We start from the raw sequence: 25,907 nt of genomic DNA on the forward strand, positions 1-25,907 counted from the left end.
TGCAGAAACACCAGGCTGCAGAGACACATGATTAAAAATGTGGTATTATATAGTCATTTGTTTTGGGATATTCCTGATTGCTTTGATCAAGTTTTGTTTCTTTAAATTTCCTTCAATGATTCCTGAGTTTTCCTTCAGTGAAAATAAACATCTTCTGTGATTATTCATAATTTCCTACCAATGGTAATAAGTCACAATTACCACTCTCCATGTTAATTGGAGGGACAAACTTCTGTGTAGAAAACTGAAGGCAGATCATCAGGCCAAGGACCCTATGAGATTTGGGAACAGCCTATTAACTTACCCAGAATTTTAAATTCACATGATCTGTCTCTCTAAGAATCCACCGTAACAAAGAGTAAGAAATAAAAGAATGTTTTTTTCAGGGTCATGTGAAATGGTACAAACCAAACCACTTGTATTGACTGCTGACCAATCTGGATAAAAGTAAAGCTCGAAATAACAGGGTAATAAATCTTCTATTTGTCTTTCTACACTTCAGTATGTCAGTAAAGAGCCTTTCATGACATTGTTGTTTCTCTGATCATGCACTTGCCTGTTAGGAATTGTTTTAACTTAAGAATTATGCAATATGAGACCACTTTAAGGTTATAAATCTTGGTTACACAAAGCACACTTACAGTACTGGTAAAATTTACATGATAATTTAAAATTCTTTTTGAGCTTCTTTTAAAATATGAGAGTGCTAACTACTCAGGAAAAGGCACACTTATTTTCCCATAGTTATTACAGAGTCCTAGGACAATATAATACATCAGGTAGATTTCAATACCATCTGAAGTATGTGTATTATGAAAATTATTTTTACTAGAAACAATCCAGATACATGCAGGTCTTTCATAGTTACAAAAATAAATTATTAAGCAATAAATATGGTTTATTTTGAGTTTTAGCCAAAACATTATATTCAGAGAAAATGCAAAAAATTATTGTAAAATGCCATTTTGAAATCTGTAACTACCTGGAACTAGAAAATCTTCACTACAAGAATGATATCAAAATAAGTAGAATTCCTATTAACTTAAATGCAAGTTTTATAGTTAGAAAACATATATTAGTTTGATACAATTCCCCTATTCATTAGAAAAAAATACCTTAGTTTTTAGATTCCTCTTCTATTCAAATGAATATGCTGTAGATTCCGTTTGCAGGATAAGTTAAAAATGACTCACAATACTGTAAACTTTATATTTACTGCTTCTAAACAAAGTTATACCGTACTACCTGTATAATTAAATCATCCAGAATGATTTCTGCTTCCAGCATTATTTTGAATTATATAATTACAAAAGACTCATAATCTCTTATCCAAAAATCTATTAATCATGTCATAATTTGATACATGGCCAAAGCTATTCATTTCCTAGAATTTTAAAAGACTAAATTAAGTCCAAATTATAGTGTATGAATGGAATCTAAGAATTAACCAAGGATTTTGTGTGGTTCCAAGGTGCTTTGTTTGTCTTTAAAATTCACTTGAATAAGTATAAACCACTTGTTAATACTGCACAGAAAAGTTAACTCTATAAAAGATTCATGAAGGACCAAATTCTGTGTAATAGATAAAACAACACTCCTTTATTTGCTCCTCTATTGGCCTCCAATAACGAAAACAAGAAGTTGTAGAAGTTCACATAAAGGCAGAAAGGTCAAGTTTAGCCAGAAAATATATGGCATATCATTAAACATAAGAGGCTATGTTATTTTTCAAATCAGTGTTCTCTGCTTAGGACAGCTTAAATGAGTAAATACAGACTTATAATGCCAGGAAACAGATGGGTCATGTTTTGCTCTCCCAGGAAAGACCCTAAGGCCATATCTATATCAGAATGTGGCATATGATTATTTCAACAGTTAACTCAAGCCAGAGCAAAGCAACCACATTGTTTTTGTCCTGTTTTTGCCAACTTTCTAGTCTCAATGAAATAAACACTAGCATTGTTTAATAAAGGCTGTATTATATCTACTTAGAAATCAGAGTTAACAATTATATGATGGGAGATTTTTCTCTTTGAGTATATCTATAATTTTCTCTGTCAAGCTGAGAGCAATTTTCCCACTGTTTACACAAAACCACCAAAACATAAGTGTTAGAAATCACATAGGCTGATACAAATGCAGTAAACAGTTTGAGGCATAAGCCATATTCTTAGTAAGCCTCCATTTAGCTAGTATTACCTTGGCTCAAGTGGTCAATGGTTTTTAGACAGTGCGAAAATCTGAGAATATACATGTTTTAACTGATTCTCTAGTGATTCATCCATATTATTGAGGGAGGAGCAGAATTTCAGAGCTAGACCTTATGGATAGCCCATTGAATAATTCTGATTAAAGCCAACCCAGGGCTTAATTTTAAGTCCATTTAGGTTTACCAAGAGTTTAAAAATATCAGTAGAATTTGAATGAAACTGACAGATTAGTTGACTTCAGAGGAGCATAGAAATCGACCCACAATTGCAACCATCTTGTTGCTATTTTTATTCCAGGAACACAGCTGATAAGAATAAGAGATTGATGTGTTTCCTCTGACCATGAATACTTTAATCACTGAAACTTATTAATAATCACAGCACTATTCCTTTTCTCTGTAATTATTTTGGACTGGTCTTCATTTTAATATGAAAGTGATAACTTAGGAGTAAAACAGGAGGGGAGAAATCAATAAAGTTCACATGGAGCCACTGGCTTTAATTTGTGCATGCCATTAGAATCTGTTATGTTGAGAACTCAGTCATAAACAAAGAAGGAGAAAACAACTTTAAGGAAAAGACCAGACATATTCATATAAAGAGAATAGAAAATGCAACATAACTGGATATCCTACATAAGCAAACAAACAAACAAACACACCAACAAACAAAGGTTAAAAGTCATGGAGTAAGACTGGTTCAAGATGGCAGAGTAGAAGGACATGCGCTCACTCCCTCTTGCAAGAGCACTGGAATCACAACTAACTGCTGAACAATCATCAACAGGAAGACACTGGAACTCACCAAAAAGATACCCCACATCCAAAGACACAGGAGAAGCCACAGTGAGATGGTAGGAGGGGGTGCAATCACAATAAAATCAAATCCCGTAACCGCTGGGTGGATGACTCACAAACTGGAGAACAATTATACCACAGAAGCCCACCACTGGAGTGAAGGTTCTGAGCCCCACATCAGGCTTCCCAACCTGGGTGTCTGGCAACAGGAGAAGGAATTCCCAGAGAATCAGACTTTGAAAGCTAGCGGAATTTGACTGCAGGACTTTGACAGGACTGGGGAAAACAGAGACTCCACTCTTGGAGGGCACACACAAAGTAGTGTTCATATCAGTACCCAGGGAGAAGGAGCAGTGACCCATAGGAGACTGAACCAGATCCACCTACCTGCTAGTGTTGGAGGGTCTCCTGAAGAGGTGGGGGGTGGCTGTGGCTCACTGCGGGGACAAGGACACTGGCAGCAGAAGTTCTGGGAAGTACTCCTTGGCATGAGCCCTCCCAGAGTCTGCCATTAGCCCCACCAAAGAGCCTGTAGTCTCCAGTGCTGGGTCACCTCAGGCCAAACAACCAATAGGGAGGGAAACCAGCCCCAGCAATTAGCAGACAAGCAGTTTAAAGTTTTACTGAACTCTGCCCACCAGAGCAACACCCAGCTCTACCCACCACCAGTCCCTCCCATCAGAAAGCTTGCACAAGCCTCTTAGATACCCTCATCCTCCAGAGGGCAGACAGCAGAAGCAAGAATAACTACAATCCTGCAGCCTGTGGAATGAAAACCACATTCACAGAAAGACAGACAAAATGAAACGGCAGAGGACTCTGTACCAGATGAAGGAAGAAGATAAAACCCCAGAAAAACAATGAAATGAAGTGGAGATAGGCAACCTTCCAGAAAAAGAATTCAGAATAATGATAGTGAAGATGATCCAGGACCTCGGAAAAAGAACGGAGGCAAAGATCGAAAAGATGCAAGAAATGTTTAACAAAAACCTAGAAGAATTAAAGAAAAAACACTTAGAAGAATTAAAGAACAAACAAACAGAGATGAATGACACAATAACTGAAATGAAAAATACACTAGAAGGAATCAATAGCAGAATAACTGAGGCAGAAGAACGGATAAGTGACCTGGAAGACAGAATGGTGGAATTCACTGCCACAGAACAGAATAAAGAAAAAAGAATGAAAAGAAATGAAGACAGCCTAAGAGACCTCTGGGGCAACATTAAATGCAACAACATTCGCATTATAGGGGTCCCAGAAGGAGAAGAGAGAGAGAAAGGACCTGAGAAAATATTTGAAGAGATTATCATTGAAAACTTCCCTAACATGGGAAAGGAAACAGCCACCCAAGTCCAGGAAGCGCAGAGAGTCCTATACAGGATAAACCCAAGGAGAAACACGCCAAGACACACAGTAATCAAATTGACAAAAATTAAAGACAAAGAAAAATTATTAAAAGCAACAAGGGAAAAACGACAAATAACATACAAGGGAACTCCCATAAGGTTAACAGGTGATTTCTCAGCAGAAACTCTACAAGCCAGAAGGGAAGGCATGATATATTTAGAGTGATGAAAACGAAGAACCTACAACCAAGATTACTCTACCCGACAAGGATCTCACTAAGATTCGATGGTGAAATCAAAAGCTTTACAGACAAGCAAAAGCTAAGAGAATTCAGCACCACCAAACCAGCTCTACAACAAATGCTTAAGGAACTTCTCTAAGTGGGAAACACAAGAGAAGAAAAGGACCTACAAAAACAAACCCAAAACAATTAAGAAAATGGTATTAGGAATACATATATTGATAATTACCTTAAGCGCTCCAACCAAAAGACACAGGCTCACTGAAGGATACAAAAACAAGACCCATATAAATGCTGTCTACAAGAGAACCACTTCAGACCTAGGGACACATACAGACTGAAACTGAGGGGAAGGAAAAAGATATTCCATGCAAATAGAGATCAAAAGAAAGCTGGAGTAGCAATACTCATATCAGATAAAATACTTTAAAATAAAGAATGTTACAATAGACAAGGAAGGACACTACATAATGCTCAAGGGATCAATCCAAGAAGAAGATATAACAATTATAAATATATATGCACCCAACATAGGAGCACCTCAATACATAAGGCAAATGCTAACAGCTATAAAAGAGGAAATCGACAGTAACACTATAATAGTGGGAGAGTTTAACACCTCACTTACACCAATGGACAGATCATCCAGACAGAAAATTAGTAAGGAAACACAAGCTTTAAATGACACAATAGACCAGATAGACCAGATAGATTTAATTGATATTTACAGGACATTCCATCCGAAAATAGCAGATTACACTTTCTTCTCAAGTGCACACGGAACATTCTCCAGAATAGATCATATCTTGGGTCACAAATTAAGCCTTGGTAAATTTAAGAAAATTGAAATCATATCAAGCATCTTTTCTGACCACAACGCTATGAGATTAGAAATCAATTACAGGGAAAAAAATGTAAAAAACACATACACATGGAGGCTAAACAATATGTTACTAAATAACCAAGAGATCACTGAAGAAATCAAAGAGGAAATCAAAAAATACCTAGAGACAAATGACAACAAAAACATGATGATCCAAAACCTATGAGATGCAGCAAAAGCAGTTCTAAGAGGGAAGTTTATAACAATACAATCTTACCTCAAGAAACAAGAAAAATCTCAAATAAACAATCTAATCTTGCACCTAAAGGAACTAGGGAAAGAAGAACAAACAAAACCCAAAGTCAGTAAAAGGAAAGAAATCATAAAGATCAGAGCAGAAATAAATGAAATAGAAACAAAGAAAACAATAGCAAAGATCAATAAAACTAAAAGCTGGTTCTTTGAGAAGATAAACAGAATTGATAAACCGTTAGCCAGACTCATCAAGAAAAAGAGGGAGAAGACTCAAATCAATAAAATTAGAAATGAAAAAGGAGACGTTACCACAGACACTGCAGTAATACAAAGCATCATAAGAGACTACTACAAGCAACTCTGTGCCAATAAAATGGACAACCTGGAAGAAATGGACAAATTCTTTGAAAGGTATAAACTTCCAAGACTGAACCAGGGAGAAACAGAAAATATGAACAGACCAATCACAAGCAATGAAATTGAAACTGTGATTAAAAATCTTCCAACAAACAAAAGTCCAGGACCAGATGGCTTCACAGGTGAATTCTATCAAACATTCAGAGATGAGCTAACACCCATCCTTCTTAAACTCTTCCAAAAAATTGCAGAGGAAGGAACACTCCCAAACTCATACTACAAGGCCACCATCACACTGATACCAACACCAATCAAAGATCCTACAAAAAAAGAAAACTACAGTCCAATATCACTGATGAGTATAGATGCAAAAATCCTCAACAAATACTCACAGACAGAACCCAACAAGACAAATAAAGGATCATACACCATGATCAAGTGGGATGTATCCCAGGGATGCAAGCATTCTTCAATATATGCAAATCAATCAATGTGATATACCATATTAACAAATTGAAGGATAAAATCCATATGATCATCTCAATAGATGCAGAAAAAGCTTCTGACAAATTTCAACACCCATTTATGATAAAAACTCTCCAGAAAATGGGCATAGAGGGAACCTACCTCAACATAATAAAGGCCATATATTACAAACCCACAGCAAATATCATTCTCAGTGGTGAAAAACTGAAATCATTTCCTCTAAGATCAGGAACAAGACAAGGATGTCCACTCTTGCCACTATTATTCATCATAGTTTTGGAAGTCCTAGCCATGGCAATCAGAGAAGAAAAAGTAATAAAAGAAATACAAATTGGAAAAGAAGAAGAAAAACTGTCAGTGTTTGCAGATGATATGATACTATACACAGATAATCCTAAAGAAGCCACCAGAAAACTACTAGAGCTAATCAATGAAATTGGTAAAGTTGCAGGATACAAAGTTAATGTACAGAAATCTCTTGCATTCCTATACACTAACAACGAAAGATCAGAAAGAGAAATTAAGGAAACAGTCCCATTCACCACTGCAACAAAAAGAATAAAATACCTAGGAATAAACCTACCTAAGGAGGTAAAAGACCTGTACTCAGAAAACTATAAGACACTGATGAAGGAAATCAAAGATGACACAAACAGATGGAGAGATACACCATGTTCTTGGATTGGAAGATCAATGTTGTGAAAATGACTATACTATCCAAAGCAATCTACAGATTCAATGCAATCCCTATCAAATTACCAATGGTGTTTTTTACAGAACTAGAACAAAAAATCTTAAAATTTGTATGGTGACATAAAAGACCCTGATAAGCCAAAGCAATCTTGAGGGAAAAAAACGGAGCTGGAAGAATCACACTCCCTGACTTCAGACTATACTACAAAGCTACAGTAATCAAGACAGTATGGTACTGGCACAAAAACAGAAATATAGATCAACGGAACAGGATAGAAAGCCCAGAGATAAACCGACGCAGCTATGGTCAACTAATCTATGACAAAGGAGGATATACAATGGAGAAAAGACAGTGTCTTCAATTAGTGTTTCTGGGAAAACTGGACAGCTGCATGTAAAAGAATGAAATTAGAACACTCCCTAACACCATACACAAAAATAAACTCAAAATGGATTCGAGACTTAAATGTAAGACTGGACACTATAAAACTCTTAGAGGAAAACTTAGGAAGAACACTCTTTGACATAAATCACAGCAAGATCTTTTTTGACCCACCTCCTAGAGTAATAGAAATAAAAACAAAAATAAACAAATGGGACCTAATGAAACTTAAAAGCTTTTGCACAGCAAAGGAAGCTATAAACAAGACGAATAGCCAACCCTCAGAATGGAAGAAAATATTTGCCAAAGAATCAACGGGCAAAGGATTAATCTCCAAAATATATGAATAGCTCATGAAGCTCAATATTAAAAAACCATACAACCCAATCACAAAATGGGCAGAAGACCTAAATAGACATTTCTCCAAAGGAGACATACAGATGGCCAAGAGGCACATGAAAAGCTGCTCAACTTCACTAATTATTAGATAAATGCAAATAAAAACTACAATGAGGTATCACCTCATACCAGTTAGAATGGGCATCATCAGAAAATCTACAAACAACAAATGCTGGAGAGAGTGTGAAGAAAAGGGAACCCTCTTACACTGTTGGTGGGAATGTACACTGATACAGACACTATGTAGAACAGTATGAAGGTTCCTTAAAAAACTAAAAATGTAATTACTATATGACCCAGCAATCCCACTACTGGGCCTATACCCAGAGAAAACCATATTTCAAAAAGACACATGCACCCCAGTGTTCATTGCAGCACTATTTACAATAGCCAGGTCATGGAAGCAACCTAATGCCCTTCGACAGACGAAGGGATAAAGAAGATGTAGTACATATATACAATGCAATATTACTCAGCCAAAAAGGAACGATATTGGATCTTTTGTAGAGACATGGATGGACCTAGAGACTGTCATACAGACTGAAATAAGTCAGAAAGAGAAAAACATATATCATATATTAACGCATATATGTGGAATCTAGAAAAATGGTACAGATGAACCAGTTTGCAAGGCAGAAATAGAGACGCAGATGTAGAGAACAAACGTATGCACACCAAGGGGGGAAAGCGGGGTGGGAGGGCTGGTGGTGTTGGGATGAATTGGGAGATTGGGATTGACATATATACACTAATGTGTATAAAATAGATAACTAATAAGAACCTGCTGCATAAAAAAATAAATTAAAAAACATTTTAATAAAAAGTCATGAAGTAAAAAAGAATATTTATTAGAGCTATCCATTACTTTCCTTACTCACAAAGGCTGTTCTAGGTAGGTAGCAATGTATTGACAGTAATATAACAAAACCAATTCAAAGTAATTCAATACAAGTCTATTTAAAAATTACATACATGTAAATTGTGGTAAAATTGAAAAAAAATTTTTAGGCTTCGCACAGAAAACCAAAATCAATGTTTTCTATGATCTCCCCAGTTAATTTTGATTTTCCTTAAGATTTGACGAGAGGCCACAAAATAGGCACATTTATTAATCAATTATAATGGTATTTGTCATGCAAATAGGATTTGCTAGCCTTATTTCCATATGCAGCACTGTTGGACAGCTTAGAGTCCTGGGTCATAAATTACAATAAAACCTGAATCTTCTGTCTTTTGCAGTAACAAATTTTGTTTCTTATACTTAGCTAGGAGTTAACAACATTTATCACTTAGAATATTTCTATTAATTAATAAAGCTGGAAAAATATTGCATATCTATTCTAGTAGTTTTAACTTTTTCTTAGAGCAGAATTATTTCATTTAAGGAAAACATCTAGAACTTCATTAGCCAAGATGAACAAATGCAGAGTTTCTACAACTGATAGGGAGCAATAGGTGATCCTCCCCACACCCCTCCAAGGAGTACTTTCATTTCCTCAACCTAGTTTAAACCTTCAGTGCTGAATGAAGTGTCAATATAAAAACAGCTTGAAAACAATGGGAGTTGTCTCTTCTCCTTATTTCACTCTTCTGGAAACAAAGACACAGAGGTATCTAATGAGGGAGTCCTAACCATCCCCCATGTTTCTTAACTTCCAAGCCATGCCCTCCTCTATCACACTACAGTACTCTATTTTCCTCTCGTAGAATTGGGAAACATAAACCCTGAACATGAAAGAAATTATTTATGGTTAGTTTGGAATTCTCTTCTGTCTAAAAGTTGTTTACTCTGAAGTGTGAGATTTCCCTATATGGTTCACCAGCTAAAAGCTGCATGGATTGGGCTGAGTATTTCCTAATTCTGTAATCAGGGATTGATTTACACTGTTGACAAATGCATCCTTTAGAATCCCAACATATACTTTAAATGTTTGAAGTTGTGGAAAGAGTATAGTGCACTGAGAACTCAAATACGATGTTAATATGCAAACTTTGTTGGAGAGGAAAGGCGTGAATAATCATAAGAAAATAGATTTTAAATGTCATGAATTTCTTGTTGGGCAATAACGAGGAGGCTGGCTAAACACAGTGTATTGTACAATGAAAACATTTCTTCCAGAATGTCCTTTAGGGTTATTTATGAATAGCTACCACTCTCCCCTCCATGCTCTGGCAGCCACCATTTTTTTCCCAGTATTTTACACATTTTATCTTACTTATTCCTTAAAACAGTTTTATTGAGAGTATGACCATAGACAGACAGGCAGGCTTTGAACCTGGGTATTTAATACTCTACCTCCATGATCTCTGTTCTCTGTGCCTCCTAAACTTCAGACTGTGTGGTTATAGTACCCAGGACAATGCTGACATTACTGCAACTCAATACTGAGAATGTACAGAATGCTTCTCACCTTAGACCAGTCACCCATTCGCCACACGTAGCATTTGGAGTAATCCTCACAGTCCTCAGCCTCCCTGGGTCTGGTGGAGAGGACGCATTTCTTTCTGGGGTTAGTACACCTCACGGTCCGATGACGTACACCTTTGCCACACTTCACTGAACACTGGAAGATAACAGCAGAGAAGTGTGGATAAAGCTGGTGATTAAGAGATACAGACTGATGATCAAATTACGTTAGGAATTGGTTCTCATCATCTCTCACAAGCCTATCACCTACATAAAGGCCAGAATGAAGGAGAAGGAGAAGGAGAACGCCAGGCTACAGCCCAGCATCAGAGGCCAGGTGGAGCTTCGGCATAGTGCTAGGGGTGAATGGGTTTCAGGAACACAGGACCATTACTACAGACAGTCCTGTAACACAGGGATTGTTTATGAAAGACAAATAGTAAACAACGATCAAAATGTAAAACGCTAAACCTGACTGACATCAATTTTTTGCACATAATTACATAAGGAAATTCATTTTATTTTTGCTAAGATTTAGTTTGTTTTAGCCTTAAGCAGTGTTTGTGAAAAATGACAATTTCTAAGAGAATATCATTTCTCAAAACTTTTCTTAAAGCTAAAACAGAGAAAACACAGCAAAAACAAAACAGTTTCTTTACATAATTATTCACCCCTAGAAATAATCATTCTCAATGGCTATATGGATTGAAAATATAATTCAGTTCAAAATAAGTTTAGTTCATTTCATGAATAATTGATGCTTGACTGACAGTGTAACATAACAGGTATGAAGCATGTAAGACATAACTGACCATCTCGTTTACATTTATGCTCCCCATTATGGAATATGCATAAAGCTTCCCAGTTTTACAAAGTTATGCATCACTGATTATCTGGACACAGGACCCAAAATGGCATTGGGTGGGAGACAGGAGAGGGAGGGGGGGATGAGAGATACAGCAAAACTTGAAAACCTAATTTATATCTGTGTCTAAAAAAGGTCCAAAGAAAGAGCTGCAGGTATGCACTTAGCAAGAATGTAGTAGAGGGATAACCATGCAGATTCCAGTAGTTGTCTTCCTGAAAACTTAAGCATAGAACTCCTGAAGTTTTAAATACAATAAAATTTGCACAAATGCCTCATTGTCTCATAATTTATGGTTTGCATTTGAATATCCTGAGCTTTAAGGTGGCCTACATGTGTGATTTGGCACTTTAAGATTTACATTTTTATTTTTTGTAATCAAAACTAACCTTGATCCATAAACTCAATTTTTATATTAAATCAAGACAAAAGAGACATTTTTAAAATTGGTACATTGCATTGACCTATTACTTCTCCTACCTGGTGCCAAAAATCTGTATGGTAGGATATTTCTGACCTATTTCCTCCTGAAGAGTTTGCAGAAATGCTAGTTAGGCTGAAGGAAGGGTGTTTCTGTGTCTCTGATGTTCACATGAGTCTTTTCTCCAGATTGTACTCATCCATTTTCATGTAAAATTGGACAATCCATTCATTCTCAAAAGTACTCATTACAAATGAGGAAGAATCTATGCCAGAGTGAGATATAGCTTAGAAAAGTAAGACAAGAGAAAGTCACACTATTTGCTAGTGCGTTTTTTTTGGGGGGGGGGGTTGGGTTAATCGAAGAATATTCCCAAACCTCATTATTTAAGCTACTTTATCCTCAATTTTCAAAAGAATGGCTACTTATTGCAGCCTAGTATTTTCTATTTGTCATTTTTACATCTTAGCTAATATTCTGAAATTAAGCATATTTTGCTCTGGGTGTGTGTGTGCACATGTGTCTTTGTGTATACATATGCGTATACAAGTGTGAGGGTGTTTATGTGTGTGTGTGTACATGCACGCACATGCTCACCTAAAATGTTCCAGAGCAGTTAGTAAATATAAGTAATGACTGGTGTTATCATAAGAAGATATGTATCATGATAACAGAAAATAAGCATACAGTTTGGCATGGAACAAAGCTGCATGCTGCATACTACAAGCTGGTGGGTGTATGGTGCAGTGAGCCTGGCAGCACTGGGTTCAAATCCTGGCTCCAACACTAAGCAGGACTTTGGGTAAACTATTTAGTTTCTCTGAGCTGTAGTATTTCACAAGGGTGAAACTTCAGTTTTTTGCATTGCTGATTAAATATCAACAAGATACTAAATATGAAGTAAGAACAGAATCCCTGCTCACAGGAAATGACTGTTAAATGTTAATGTCCTTTCTTCTCCTTTCTCTTCTAATGCTCAGGAATATGAGTCAAATGTGTATTTTCTTTTTTTTTTTTTTTAACATCTTTATTGGAGTATAATTGCTTTATAATGGTGTGTCAGTTTCTGCTGTATAACAAAGTGAATCAGCTATACATATACATATGTTCCCATATCTCTTCCCTCTTGCGTCTCCCTCCCACCCTCCCTATCCCACCCCTCTAGGTGGTCACAAAGCACCGAGCTGATCTCCCTGTGCTATGCGGCTGCTTCCCACTAGCTATCTATTTTACATTTGGTAGTGTGTATAAGTCCATGCCACTCTCTCCAAATGTGTATTTTCATATGTGTCCACTAAAGAGTATACTCATGGTAAAGAAATAAAAAAGCTGGATTCTAAAATGTATATAATATATGCTCTTGATTATGTTATAATAGTCACAGAACAAAGAATAAATCTGTTTTTTTCCTACTTTCAAAATTATTTATAATGGATGTATTCCTTTTATTACCAGAAAAACCAATAAATGGTGCTAAAACTGCCATGCAGAGAGACTCTGAACATGATCAAACATGACCTTATATAGGCTAAGAGAAAGAAAATCAGAGGGAAACGGAGAAGCATCGGGGCGGGTACCGCACCTCGGACCACACGCCCGCCTCCCACACGGTCATGCAGTCCTGGCCCTCGCAGCGCTGGGTGGAGGCCGGCTTGGGCCCGGCGCAGTCCCTCTCCCGGGCTCTCATCAGGGTTCCATTGCTCAGCTGCTGGGTACAGGCCACTTGTCTGCTCTGCATCCCTTTTCCACAAGTTCGTGAACATGGGGTCCATTCTGTCATCATCCATCTAAAAGTAAAGCAAGAGTCACTGAGACAAGTTAAAAGATATGTACTTACTACATATTTTGACATGGCTAGAATTAGCAGAATGTTTACACAATAGATTTATACCTTTTTTTTTTTTTTTTTTTAACTAATATTTGAGTGTTCCCTAAGACACCCAGGCCCCAGGCTTTCTATTGCTTCTCCACACTTCTCATCTCAGGGCCTTGCTCTTATTAGAATCTCAAAGGATGTATTAGACTCCGTCCCTGTCATGCTGCACGCTTTGCCTGCTGCTGCCCGTCACGTCATATTGCCATACTGAGGTATCTAACAAGTATAAAATTGCTAATATACATGAGTTGGTCCTATTCTTTGCATTTTGAATCTTCACAGTAACCCCACATATTAGGTACTACAACTATCGTGGCCTTTTACAGAAAGGGAGACCAAGGCAAGGAGAGGCGTAGTAACTTACCAAAGGCCACAGGTTGTGGAGTCAGAAATTGAAATCAGGCTGCAGACTACCTCACAAAGAGACATGTGCAGGTATTTGCAAGTAAAAGAAGCCTGCCACGGAGAACTCCCTGCTTATCTGGAGGAAGTAATCACTAATGTATTATGCCCATCACCTGCAACCAGACTGCTGTTAACACGATAACATTTGCACTGCATTACTGCCTCTAATGAAGTTCCTGTCTGCTCATCTATCAAGTATGATGCAGACCTACCATTTTGCTTTGGAGTCCCCTAGTGGATTTTTCCTAAAGTGAATATTTATCTTCCAAATTTATTTCAGTTTCTGCTTCATCTTTCTGCACAAGGATACCTAGGCTATAAGCACAATTTAAACCCATCTATATGCCTTTCCCCTCAACTAGGGAACCAACCATGGAACTATGGAAGACACCACTGAAAAGAGAAGTATTTGCAATTTCATGAAATCCTAATTTTTTAAATAAAATAAATTTTAGAAATCCTTAGTATAACGATAAAAGGTTACTTTTTTCATTCCTTGGAAAGCTGCTGAAAAATAAGAACAAAAATATGAAACATATTGTAGTGAGAGAAAACATCTTATATTTTAGAATTCATCTAATTGGGAATTATCTCATTTCCTCATCTTCAAGACTCCTTCTTACAAAGCTATTTACTAGTGCATTAATATATTTTATATTTGGTACATAGGGTTACATCAGGCCATTTGGTGACTTTTTCAAAAAATGTGAATGGTAATTAGAATGTTTTTTACCATGGTGGGGAAAAAAGAAGAAGCAAGAGGAACAAAAGCTGTGCTATGCCAGTAAATCTTGGAAAGATTTCCTGTGATGACCCCTCAGGATTGCCCATGTCCATTTCTTACTTTCCAGTATTTTGGTTAACCTCACTGACATTGCTTCTTGGTGGTTCAAAATACACTGCCTCCTTTTCCAAGGGAAAGAAGATAATAATTGCAACAAAAAGACTTCCAGTCTCCAGTTGCAAAAATTTCTCACTCCGAAATGTATCAACCTTTTAAAACTATTCATTTTACCAAGTCATTACCAAGGCATTTTCCCCCAAGATAGCTGAGGTCAGTGAATGAACAATAAATGGTGTGTCCTGTACGTTCTGATTCTTCACAGACCAGGTTAGGACGTGACAAATATGCTCTAGTCCTCAAATCCAGGCCATTCAAGATTCCTGATATATCAGAAAAAGCTCCTGCTCTTTTATCCAAATGGGAAAGCTATATGGTATATAAAAGAAATGGTGTTTTGAAATATTTTAATAAATTATTTAACATAAGATAAATTAGCATTTTAATGTCTATTAAAAGAGATTAAAAAAAGAGAAAGATAATTCTTAGGAATAGTAATAACAACAACAAAAAAATCCAGGTTCTTTAGCTGACAGGGCAAAAGCTAAAATCTCAGCATCTGTTATCTGCCTAGCAATGAATGGAAAAGACCCAAGGACCTGACTGTAGGCAACAATATTTCCCTAGGTCACCCTTTCTGTTGATTACTACCCTGCCTTATAAAAACACGTAATTAAAGCAGCCGCATAGCACAGGGAGATCAGCTCGGTGCTTTGTGACCACCTAGAGAGGTGGGATAGGGAGGGTGGGAGGGAGGGAGACACAAGAGGGAAGAGATATGGGGACATATGTATATGTATAACTGATTCACTTTGTTATAAAGCAGAAACTAACACACCATTGTAAAGCAATTATACTCCAATAAAGATGTTAAACAAAACAAAACAAAACAAAACAAAAACACGTAATTACAGAGTTCAGATGAAAAGCATATAGTCCGGCTCGTGCAAAGGGCATTATTGAACATTATTGAAAGTATTGAAAGTAATGTACGTTTTTCTTTTGCATATTCTTTTACATACCATTCTTTTATTCTCTGGAAGCATATTTTTCCCTTTGAGGGGGAGGGAAGAATTGTTAGAGCACGAATGCAAAGAAAGGAAAAAGTAGATAATCAGCTTTTGATACCTTAAATACACTGAGTCTATAGAAAAGCAAGTCTTGAAATTTCAGCTTTGTAGAGGAAGACAAGAGTTTCCAAATTCTTTTAAGCTCTCGTTAACATAGCATGAGCCAGATCTGGAGGGCTTAACAATTGAGTTTTACAATAAGCCAGAAATAGAAGGAACTTGGGATGCAGTGCTACATCTGAAGGGGAAGGTGGGGGAAGAGGGAAACCAGAACTGAGCTTTAGAGATTACTGAAGACAGAAAAGCCTAAATATAGTTAATCGGCAACTCTGTTTCTCCCTCTCCTTTCACTTCCCCATACACTGTGGTGGAAGGTCACGAGGAAGATTATATTAGTTAGAGAGCGCTCCAAAGCTACAAAGTCTCTGCATATCCAAGTTGCAGTATATACACATTCCCTGTGACTCCACTGCAGAAACTATTGGGAGAGGAGATCAATTGTTTGACTCCCTAAGAACTCACAAATACACCCTAACTCACTGAGCTTCAACAAATCTCTGAGTGTCAGGATAGAATAAAAGTCTGTGTCTCCATGCTCTAGAGGAATCAATCCAGTCTCAGACTCTTTTTGTCATTCTGTCCCACAAAGTTTTGAGGACTTTTGACACTGGGGCTGAGTTCCACTCAAGCCCAACATTAATTTTTATATGAAAGCACAGAGATTTTCGGGAGCCCTGTGCCTGAAACCGTTCTGCACAGCCTTGCTGCAAGCCCACCCTAAAATCATACTAAGGTTCCATTCACCCATCTCTGCTGGTTACTGAGGCATAGCCTTTCTTTTACACCACTTTAAGGTGCTCAGCATTGATGTTCTATCCCCTACTCATGAGTTTCTTGCCTGCTTTGTTGCTTATTACTCACTGGGGAAGCCACATGGGACCGAAGCAACCAACTGTCGAATAACTAGGACCCAAGTCGGGAATCTGGTGATCAGAGATCAGGAACCAAAGAGTTTGCCTTGGGGACTCTGGGGCAAGGAAGTGAGCATCTAACCTTGGGGACCAGAAGGACCAAATGCCCCCACTGTTGTGTAGGGGACTGGGTCCTGGCCAGTCCCACTTTAGTTTATATCGTCATTGGCAAGTGCTTAAAACACCATTTTGGAGAATTTAGGAATGAGTAGCTGAATTCAACCAAATAACCAGATTTTTGAAGAGGTGACCAACAGGTTACCAAATACTTTTAAATACTCCTCTGCCATCCAGTTAGGAGATGTCTTTACACTGTGGACAGCAGCTAAAGTTGAGGTCAATCCTAACTTTGCTTTTCTAACACTCATTCCATCAAGTTGATTATCTTTCTTTCTTAGACCTTGCTTATTTAAAGCCTTACATTTTGGTACATATCCACTGCATTGTTTTTAAGAAAATGGGATTTTGTTAATGAGTGGTGGGACAGGGTTACCTTGTTTGGCACGGTTGCTCATTGCACTTGCGAATCTGTGGCTCTGGCTTGGTTAAGTATTTGCATTTCTTATTGTCCACAATGCTGATATTTTTGTTCATGATTTTCGTGCAAGACACTGTTGTCTTCCTTTCTCCTGAAAAGAGCAAATAAACATAAAAAAATGTTATTTTAGGCCTCTATGCAATGGACTTATTGCATAGTCTTATATACATGTTTATTTAAGGTATTCCTAGACTTGTAATTTTCATATTTTAAACAAATTTTAGGTTAGATCAATGAGGATGGTATTATTTATAATTTACATAACAAAATGTATCTCTAGGCTTAAGGAAGACGAATGGTAATTTTTTTTCTTGTTAGCAATTAAATGGCAAGTTTTATAATACAAAGGGATTATGGTGCATAAGTTGATAAGACGTTATTTAAAGATTTTTATAAAGGCCTGTGCCATATTTTAGCAGTCAGCGGTGGAAAGCAGTATTTGTATAAAACCTTTGTGCTGTCAAGAAAGCACATAAACATGCATATAAACGTGTGCACATTTTATCATCTGGCTGTACACCATCGGGGGGTAAGTTCTGGGAAGGAAGCTTATCTTGAATATAACTCAGACCTTTATTCTTGTCACTTCTGGTAAAGACCCCAAGAATTCAAGAAATCCTCATTCCCTAATGATTATCCTGTTCTCTAAGAAAAGCCATGGGAGTTTTCCCATTTTCCACCAGCTTTCAGAAAGCTGGCTTTTCCCCTTTCTCTGGTAAGATAAAGTCTGATTATAAAAGGTAAAAATGACTATTTGTATGCTGTATTCATTTTGCTTAGGGCCCTATAAGCACACTTGCTTGACAACACTTTTATTATTTCATCTTACACTGAAAAAGCCTACTACATATGTGCTGATTCTGTTTCTCTAAAAAAGTTTAAATATCTACATAGGATTTAATAATTTAATTTAACTTGTTTGACATTATAAAATAATTAAATCAGCCAATAATTTTAAAGCCAGACAGGTCATGAAGGATTAAGAAAAAAAAAATCACAAGTCTTTTGGGTCACTATTGAAGGGCCCATTAGTTGGGATCCTATGACTATCATGCAATGATAATTAGGAAGCTCAGAGCATTCATACTGGTCATGCCAAACAGGACAGCCCGGGCTTGTGGCAGAGAGGTCACTCTGTTCTTTAATTAACACAGAAGGAGGCTGGCATCAAGAAAGGATGTAGAGAGAGAGAGAGAGCTACTTTGAATAACTTTTGAGTATCTTTTACTTTGACTTGAGGGGGATTGGGAGAGACAGGGGTAACCAAGTGGAAGGCAAAAGAATAGAAACAGGTTCAGGGTCTTTCCTTGATTACCCTCTCAACAGCACTGAGCATAGTCCCATGACAACTTGTAGTATAAAAACATGACTACATTTACATACATATGTGGATTAACTAATAATTATATCTGTGGACACTGCATGTCACGTTATTGAAAACATTTAGATCTTTAGTTCCATCTTCTAGCATAGGCAGCACAAGGTTGGCTAAATTATTTTCTATCTGGAGAATCCCAGAGTTCTGGAGCAATGCAATTTTTTCTATGGGAGCTCAAGACAGACCAGAGTGCCAAGCAGGTAAAAGGTCTTTTCCTTCGAGAGGGAAAAGGCATGCCTTCAACCAGGACTCTGTGGCACTCAGTGAAGGGTGCACCAGTGGGCCAACAACGGGGAGGGCCTTGAGATGGACATCCAACCATAGATAAGTAAAAGGTGCCCCCCAGGTGCTCCTTTCTCCACCGAGAAGTTGCCTTGGAACAAGGGTGCATGACTTGGCAACTGGAGCATGGGCTGGATTGCGGTCCCTGGGGCAAGGACTTTATGTGGAGTGCCAGCTGCCTAACTGATGCAACAGCTATGTCTCAGAGGTCCACTAGCCTGACCTGTGCAGCTCATGCAGTCAGGCAAGCTTATGCTAATGTGTAGAGGAAAGGCAACCTTACAAGCCCCAGGCAAATGTTTAGGGGCTGTCCAGGTAGGTCAAGAAGGGTGGGGTGAGGCATTAGACTTAATCATAATAGTGTTCAATACCCACCAACTTCAAATAATTTTCAGATAAGCTGCTAGAGAAGCAGAAATGACTTATGATGTTGATTTTTCTTCACAGAAAAAAACTGGCTTTACTAGGTAGGAGTTACCTAAATGTGAAAATTTGGGAAGTTTTTGGTCAACGTCCACCTAGCTTCCTATGCCTCAGGTGCTCCTATATGACCTTTATGAAATAGGTGTAACACAAATTTTGTATAATGCTAGCATATGTAAGTATTATTTCTACATGACAATGATGCCTACCTAAAAGTAGGATTAAAATAAATGTTGCTTTTATGAAATATAAATGTTAGTTTCAAAATCTAATTTAAAACCTCATAGTTATCAGACACTCTTTTATAGAATAGATGTAGTTGTCTAAACTAATTTAAATTTAATGCTTTTTGCCAACTACAGCACAAAAAGATGACAGACAATATCCAGAAAGCCTTTGCTCAACTTCAGTGTAGCCACGGAATGAGTAACTCAGAGCTAATTACACTGCATTTTTTCCTTTACTCAGAAAATATCTAACCTTAGTTATGTTGGCCCAGAGGTAACATATTGAGCTTTTGAAAAAAATCTTTTAAGTATTGATATATCAAAAGAGATACAGGTACTGGCACCGTTACAAGGAGGACCTTACTGGTGCTCTAAAAAAGTATGAAGGCATGTGAGCATGAACTGGAACATTTCCACCGACACTGTAGCAAAGACCCTCACATCATAAGTTTTTTGGCAGCTAGAAGAGGGATTAGCCCTACTTTTTAAAAATTTCATTGAACAAAGACAAAAGAATCAAGAAAAGAAATCTAATGCTCAGCTACAGGCACATTATGCCTATGAAAATACAACTAGGGTCTTAAAGCCATACAGAAATGTTATTGTTTGATTTATTTCTTTTATATATTTTTATGTCCCAGCCAACACAGGAAATTTCCATTATAGCATCTAATAACAGTATTTACAACGCATCCAGTACTGTGGAACCGAGGGATGAACAGAAAGTGATGAAGTAACTGGCCTTCTGCCTGAACCTTGAGTAGCTGCAAGCTGTTGACAGTGTATTATTTGCTTTATGGCAATTAATTTCATCTCTGAGTCATTCCCACTAAGTCAGTATTGGGGAAATCTGTTTTGAACATAATTACAAATAAAATACACTAACCATTATATATTCATCGTATTATCAAATTTGGGCAAAATCTGAAAAGGAGGGTAATTTTTATTTACTGATTCTTTCTTTGTTCTCTGAAGACACTGAACAGAGTACATATTATGTTGTGTTCCTTCTTTTCCAATCTCAGTGATAAATTGATTTTTTTTTCTATGCTCTGTATTTAACTCATGAAATGGAAATTTGTAATAAAACTAGAGTCTACTCAGGTAGATCACATTTCTAAAACCTGCATCATACATGTAGAAACAATCTGGGGAGTGGGTTCAGTGTTTTAATATGCATAACTGAAATTCTCTGTATGTTATGGGACATTTCAAACTTTTAAAAGAAATTTTACTTTTTAATTTTGAAATAATTGTATACTCACATCTACTTGTGAGAAATAATAAAGAGAATCTGAATACCCTTTTCCAGTTCCCCACAGTGGTAATGACTTGCAAAACTATAGTACAGTATCACAACCAGCACACTGATGTAGATATTGTCAAGATGTACCGTATTTCCATCACCACAAGAATCCCTCCAGTTACCCTTTTAGAGCCACACCCACTTCCCCTACCATCCACCACTCAATAAGTCCCGGCAGCTACTAACCTGTTCTCCATTCCTATAATATTTTCAAGAATGCTTTGAGAACTGTTATATACAGTGTATATACAGTGTATAATTTTTGGGGACTTTTTTACTCTGCATGATCCCCTTGGAGGTACATCTTCATTGTTGTATCAATCATTTGTTTCTTTTTACTGCCAACTAGTAACTCCTGCTGTGGATGGACCACAATTTGTACAACAATTCATCCAAACGTTTTACTAAAACTGGGAAAGTCTATAAGAAAGAGACTATATATATTCATCTGTCTTTACATTTTTCTTTAAAAATTTTTACTTAATTATTTTCTATTGAACTAACAATGACTAGCAAGCAATTGAACCAAAAGTAAATACTTTAATGAGGAAGAAGGTCTTTTTTCTGAGCACTTCTTAGAGTTGCATAAAATGGTGGTTATTTTTTAAGTGTACATTTTTTAACCTGAACAACTTCAAAAATCATGTTATGTCCTTTAATTTCTAGCCATTCTTTTTACATTTCTATAAAACATTTTCTCCCTCAAGGTTTGGGCTTAATATTAAAATGACAATTTCATTTTTTATTTTAATAAAAAATTGTATTTTGTATTGTTCATAACACTCAATAAACAATCCAATGTGATCTTGTCATTTCCATACACACAAATATTTTAATGGAATCCCCTAACCTTCAAGTTAAATTTAACTTGAGTGCTAGCATAACACTTAAGTACCTTCATGAATTACTTTCTTTCTACTTTTTTGGTCAAATAATTTCCCACAGCTTGATCCTCGTATTTTTCACCCTAGTAATAAACATTCTCACAAACCCCAGGGCCTTTGCACCTATGCATATCCCTGGAAGGCTTTTTACAACTCCCCATATCACTCTGTATGGTGTTTTTTTATTATCTAACCCCTACTAGGTGGATAGTAAATTTTCTAAAAACAGAAAGTACTCATCTTTGGATCATCCAGCAAAAGTGCGAGTACAGTCAGTATTGGTAAAGGAATCAACAAATGAAATATAAACATGTAATTCAAGCCCAAAGTACTTTCTGCACTAAGAGGTTCATCTCAACACTGTGTTTCCTAAGATGGTAAAAAATCATGTGCAAACTAAATGAATAATTATGGGGAATAATTATATATGGCAAATCTAATACATGGATTATTATTTAGGTGTTAAAATTCAAGTTTATAAAGAGTTTACATTAATATAAACATTCCTATTAATTTAAGTAAAGAAAGCATCAATAGGATACAAAATGGCACTAAATATTACTAAAACAAAATAATGCAGAGAAGAGCAAAAATATATTTTGGTGCGTTTTCTTTGGCTAATAACATTTACTTTGGTACATGCAAAGTGCCTGTGAAAGGGAAAAACAGGAAAAAAACCAGCACCCTTAATAAGATACAGGTATTGGTATACTGAAATACTTCCTCAGTTTGGACCCCAAAACTTGGATGCCTCCTGAGAACTTGGTCATGGACAAGGAAAGCCATGTCTAGAAGATATCACAATACAAGGCTTACAGCATGAGAGTCATAAGCTAGCAGGATTCGGACTAATGTGAAGAATGTGGAATGCTGACTTATTTTTTTCCCCTTCAAATTGTATCTATTCAGATTTCTTAAAAGCATGTTTAACTCTTCATTTATTTCAAAACACGTTATTAAATTTGGGGGCCTTCATTCAAGGTTTTATTTCATTAATTCACCTACTAGATAAAAGTCCTAGAGTAATGCAGTTACTGTATATAGTATGTGGAATGCTGACTCCACAAAAAACCCTCAGATATTATGGAATGATAGATCCCTGATGCCTCTGAAGACCAAGACCAAGATGATTTCAAACAGTCTTTTATGTCAAAAAAATCCTTTACCCACTGACCCCTACTTCTGAGGTGCCAAAATAAATTTAAAACATCCTTTCAAAGATTTTTAGATATTTTAGAACACCAATGCAAAGTAAACATTTATTTCACAAATATGTTTTAAGATAAAAGGACTAATATCAATGGCCAATGCTAAAGTACAAAATGATATATCCATTCAAATTTTTCTGGAACTATGATTTGAATTTGACAAGATCGTGATGAAAAGTGTACAGGTTAAACTGCTGGAAAAATTTACTTGAGATCACCAGCATTACTAGATATTTTAAAGTAATATTTCTTCTAAAAGAAGAAGTTTTTATATCTTAGGCTTTTCTTATCTTGTAACAACTGGTATTAATAAATTAATAGAAATGCATAATAAGTTAACTCTTATTTGGGTAATTTTAAAACTTAGTTCGAGATACTGATGTAAAAGATCATGATAAAAATTTAGCTACTGGACATTAGGTATTTTTTTAAAATTTCTTTTTCCCACTTATTTACGGAATGTGATGCCTTAAAATTGTATTCAAAAAAATAACATGTCAAACACTGAAATTTTATACTGCCCTTGATACTTTATTTGCTCTTTCTTGCTTAATATTTCTGTGAAGTAGAATAGTTCTATTATTCCTCTTTGCTGCTGAAGATAAATTTTGCATGAGTCTGTTTCCAATGTTCTGTGCTTTGAACTTACTCTCATCTAATTCATGAATATGCTGAAAGATTACAAAGCTCTTTCTGGCTATAAAATCGACGAAACGGAGTCAGAAATAACGCGATTCTTGAAACCTTGTCCATCCACTTTATTTATGAACTGCAAAGGAAAATAATATCCAAATGCCCAGAAATATTTTGGCATTGAAATGAATATACGTCCTATTAACATAGTCAGAGATAATTGAAAACTGTTGACTAAACACAATGGAACAAATTTGAGAGAGAAGGTTTATTCAAGTGCAAATCATATAGAGGTTGCTTATAATTAGGACTATTTTATAAAATAAGTCATTTGAAATAAAAGTAAGGACATATCTAAATTCTTATTTAACATATTAAATAAAACATCTCTTTGAATCCAAAGAAACCCTATGTAGGGTTCCCTTTTCTCCACAGCCTCTCCAGCATTTATTGTTTGTAGATGGGAGTGTAAACGGATACAGCCCCTATAGAAAACAGTATGGAGGTTCCTTAAAAAACTAAAAATAGAACTACTATATGACCCAGCAATCCCTCTACTGGGCATACCCAGGGAAAAGCATAATTCAAAAAGACACATGCACCCCAATGTTCATTGCAGCTCTATTTACAATAGCCAGGACATGGAAGCAACTTAAATGTCCATCAACAGAGGAATGGATAAAGAAGATGTGGTACATATATGCAGTGGAATATTAGCCATAAAAAGAAACAAAATTGGGTCATTTGTAGAGACGTGGATGGACCTAGAGACTGTCATACAGAGTGAAGTAAGTCAGAAAAACAAATATCGTATATTAACGCATATGTGTGGAATCCAGAAAAATGGTATAGATGATCTTATTTGCAAAGTATAAATAGAGACACAGACGTAGAGAACGTATGGATACAGAGGGGGAAGGGGGGGTGTGAGGAACTGGGAGATTGGGATTGACACATATACACTACTGATACTATGTATAAAATAGATAACTAATGAGAACATACTGTATAGCACAGGGAACCCTACTTAATGTACGGTGGGGACCTAAATGGGAAGGAAATCCCCAAGAGAGGGGATATAGGTATATGTACAGCTGACTCATTTTGCTGTACAGTAGAAACCAACAACATTGTAAAGCAACTATACTCCAATAAAAATTAATTAAAAAAAACAACAAAGAAAACCTATATAATCTCTAAGGGACATACTATACATACTTTGTGGAAAGAAATGACACTAAACCCCTGAACTGCTCTTGAAGGAAGTATATGACATGGAGGAAAGAAGACTTGAACTTTGGAGTCCTGGATTCTAGTCTTGGCTCCTCCCACACTGGGCCTATGACTTTGGAAATCTCAATCTCTAATGCACTTCTATTTTCTCATGTTAATAATTATGAAGTTATGCTTAAGAATATCTAAAAGCCCTTCTGACCTTGAAACTAAAATAATTTACATTGAACCTCTATTTCTTAAGGCCTGACAATTGACAAAACATATTCTAGGTTGCAATTAATGTGATTTTGGAAAATATTTTTAACCCTAAAAATTCACTTGTTCAAACTGAAGACTGCCAAGTTCTGTGTGTTTACTTCCGAAGCTTTTACTAGACCACAATTATGGCAGAATGAAAAAAAAATGAGGATAATAAAATTCACTGGGCAAACATTTTCCTGTCTAGAGTCTCAGATGTAAACAGATTTTAATGACTGCCTTTCAGTGCAATAACAGGAACCAGCAACCTTTTCATTGCTCCACTTCCTGATAACCCATCATGGAATGGCGGCTGAGCTATATTAAAGAAGAAAGTTCTAACTCTGTGGATCTTCACTTTAAATGTGTTTGTTTCTATTTGTGTTTTTGTTTTTTATGGATAGGGGATGTGAAGCAGAACCCCTTAAGTGAAATGGGCCCTGACATCAGTAAGAAATGGGAGAAGCAGAGGAATAGGAATTTGGGTGTACACGGGGTCATCAGCAGGAGAGGACCGAGGACACAGGATCCCAAGTCACATGGTGATAATGGGACCCCAGGGAAACATGGCCAGTGAAAATTTCATTGTGCCAAGGATGATTGCTACAAGCTTTTAAATTGTGAGTGACTAGAAATCCTTTTGTTATAATTACCCTGTACCCCTGGGAGCAAAGTATACTCTTTATAATCTCTCCCTTCCCCTGCC

General features: G+C 36.6%; 1 protein-coding gene across 1 annotated transcript in view; it reads right to left on the bottom strand.

The window, feature by feature from the left end:
• ADAMTS19 (ADAM metallopeptidase with thrombospondin type 1 motif 19) overlaps window positions 1-25,907 on the bottom strand; it is a gene marked incomplete at its 5' end in the record, with an annotated part of 296,563 nt that overhangs the window by 26,797 nt on the left and 243,859 nt on the right. The window contains 3 exons of the mRNA XM_082457829.1: window positions 10,405-10,557; window positions 13,269-13,473; window positions 17,343-17,478. Coding sequence (XP_082313955.1) covers window positions 10,405-10,557; window positions 13,269-13,473; window positions 17,343-17,478 — 494 coding nt within the window. The remainder of the gene's footprint in view (window positions 1-10,404; window positions 10,558-13,268; window positions 13,474-17,342; window positions 17,479-25,907) is intronic.

The sequence above is a fragment of the Balaenoptera physalus genome (assembly GCF_965194825.1).
Source record: "Balaenoptera physalus genome assembly, chromosome: 3".
In the NCBI taxonomy this organism is placed as follows: domain Eukaryota; kingdom Metazoa; phylum Chordata; class Mammalia; order Artiodactyla; family Balaenopteridae; genus Balaenoptera; species Balaenoptera physalus.